The sequence below is a fragment of the Odontesthes bonariensis genome, chromosome 17 (assembly GCF_027942865.1).
Source record: "Odontesthes bonariensis isolate fOdoBon6 chromosome 17, fOdoBon6.hap1, whole genome shotgun sequence".
NCBI lineage: Eukaryota > Metazoa > Chordata > Actinopteri > Atheriniformes > Atherinopsidae > Odontesthes > Odontesthes bonariensis.
The window spans coordinates 4,461,715-4,464,463 of NC_134522.1; the positions used below are offsets into that span (position 1 = coordinate 4,461,715).

The 2,749-nt window shown below is 46.5% G+C and overlaps 1 protein-coding gene across 1 annotated transcript; it reads right to left on the reverse strand.

The window, feature by feature from the left end:
- On the reverse strand, positions 1-1,740 carry LOC142366645 (tripartite motif-containing protein 16-like). Its single transcript, XM_075448605.1, has one exon. The coding sequence runs from the start codon at positions 1,738-1,740 to the stop codon at positions 1-3; it is 1,740 nt and encodes a 579-aa protein (XP_075304720.1).
- Positions 1,741-2,749: the final 1,009 nt, after the last annotated feature.

Here is a 2,749-nt window from a genome sequence, read left to right on the forward strand (position 1 = left end):
TCAGCTGAGAAATTTGCAACTTCTTCCTGGAACTAACCCAGGAATCCAAACTCCAGCCCAGAGCGGCTGAGTGAATGTGGTCTGGACTCTGTGGAGGAGAGTCATGGTTCCAGAGACGCTGTAGAAGGACAGAATACCTGCTCTGTGATCCAGGTACACTCCCACTCTGGAGGCCCGAGGACCTGAGATGGAGGTTCCCTTGTTGTTGTACCTAAATGAATAACTGTTATGGTCACATCTTAACGCCCAAGATTTGTCATTATAACCAAATAAACATTCAGTCCATCCTGCTCTGCTGATGTTCTTGTATGCGACTGCTACAGCAACTCCTCCTCTCATCTCCACCTCCCAGTAACAACGTCCAGTCAGACTCTCTCTGCTCAGGACCTGACACCTGTCAGTGAATCTGTCTGGATGATCAGAATAAGACTGAGGTTGACCCATTCTTGTCACTTTTCTGTTCCCCTCTGACAGTAACAGATATGTGTTTGCTGTGTTTGGATCCAGTGTGATTTCACATGAATATCTTAAGAATCCAGCTCTGCTCTCTGGTCCTGGTTCTGGTTCTGGTTCTGGTTCTGGTTCAGGTTCTGGTTCTGGTCCTGGTTCTGGTCCTGGTTCTGGTTCTGGCTGTGACAGTAAAACATCCACTTCAGCGACTCTCAGTGAGATGTTGGCCCATTCCTCTCTCAGGATGTCCTGTAGTTTATCTCTGAGCTCTGACACAGCTGCTGTCACATCCTCAAAGTGCCTCAGAGGACGGATCTGGATGCTGGATGAGTGTGTAGCCCCCCTGAGTGCTGCCACTGAGGGCCAGCTGTGCAGAAACTGGCTGTGATCCTCTGTGTGTGAGAGCTGCTGCAGCTCAGCATCTTTCCTCTTCAGCTCAGTGATCTCCTGCTCCAGCTTCTCCTGAAGCTCTTTGACTCGCCTCCCTTCGGCTTCCTGCTGGGATCTGATCTGCTGCTTCACATCAGAGCTTCTTTTCTGGAGGAGACGGATCAGCTGGCTGAAGATCTTCTGGCTGTGCTCCTCTGTTTTATCAGCAGAGCGATGGATGGCCTCCAGCTGCTGCTGAAGCAGCTTCACATCTTTCTCTGCGTCCTGGATTCTCTGCTGGATCTGCTGCCGACTCCCCTCCAGCTCTCTCTGCCTCTCAGTCCTTTCTGCTGCAGCTGACACTGTGTCGTGGCCTTTATGATCATCCATTAAGCAGAGATAACAGATGCACTTCTGATCCGTACGGCAGAAAATCTTCATCACCTCATCGTGATCAGAGCAGATGTTCTCCTGGAGCTTCTTGGAGGGCTCCACCAGCTTGTGTTTCCTGAGTGGAGCTGAATCATAATGAGGCTGAAGGTGTTCCTCACAGTAAGAGGCCAGGCAGGATAAACAGGACTTGGTGGCTTTCAGCTTCCTCCCAGAGCAGACATCACAGGCCACATCTTCAGCTCCAGCATAGCAGTGATCAGCAGGAGCAGCACGGAGTCCAGTCTTCTTCAGCTGCTCCACTAAATCAGCTAACATGGTGTTTTTCCCCAGGACAGGCCTCGCTGTGAATGTCTGCCTGCACTGAGGGCAGCTGTGGACTCCCTTCTGATCCTCTCCATCCCAGAAGCCTTTAACACAGTGAAAGCAGTAGCTGTGTCCACAGGGAATAGTCACCGGATCCTTCAGCAGATCCAAACAGATCGAACAAGAGAAGCTTTCTCGGTCCAGCTGAACTCCTTTCTGCGCCATTTCTCCTCTCAGATCAGCGACTGAGTCGTCTGTTCCTGCTATAAAGGACTCCTCACAGCTGGCACTCTGAACACTTTGGACTTTAACGTGTGTCATCAGGCTCTAATCTTTCCAGGAGGAGGAGAAACTTGAGATAATATCCAGTAAGTAATAAAAACTGGGCGGTTTTATTCATCATAAAGATGTAAAAACAGCTCAAAGTCCAACTCATCGAGTTGTTCGGATCTGATTTCAGAGAATGAACTGATGAACTTTTCTGAGATGATTAACAGACATTAAAGGTTTCTGCTGCATGTTTATTGTCTGTTTGGTTCTCTTCACTTTTTAGGCTTCAACGGTAATTTCTTTGTACTTTACCACCTGTTTGAGTCACAGAAAACGATCTTTAGAATGAAAAACCTTATAAAAAGGTTGCCTTTAGATCAACAAGGTTCAGTTATCAAAGTTAAAAAGATAAATTACAACTAACACATATCTTCTCTAAAAAAGGATGAATCCTGTTGCACAGGCTGGAAAACTGGGCTGGACTTTCTGGAGCGGTCCTTAACTGGTTCAGGTCCTACTTAGAAGGCCGGAGTTATTTTGTTACAATTGGCAGCTATGAATCTGAGCGAGTGGCCATGACTCGTGGAGTCCCCCAGGGGTCAATTCTTGGACCTCTTCTGTTTAACTTGTATATGCTCCCTTTGGGTCAGATATTGCAGAACTTTAACATCAATTATCACAGTTATGCAGACGAAACTGTAGCGATTTTACACGTGAAAATGGATTAATATGCTTAATATTAATAAAAGAAAGGGGCACCACCTGCCATATCCATAACCTTAATTGCGTTACAGTCCTGGGAGGAGAAACTGTTAAAAGTTATGAGGGAAAAGTCTCACTGAAGTCGAATTCTGTCTGAAGGGATATCCGACACTTAAGAATTTCTGTGACGCTCTGATCATTTACAAAACTTTTATTTAAACAGTCTTTCACAATTATATGCCAACAGTTGATAAAGAGGACA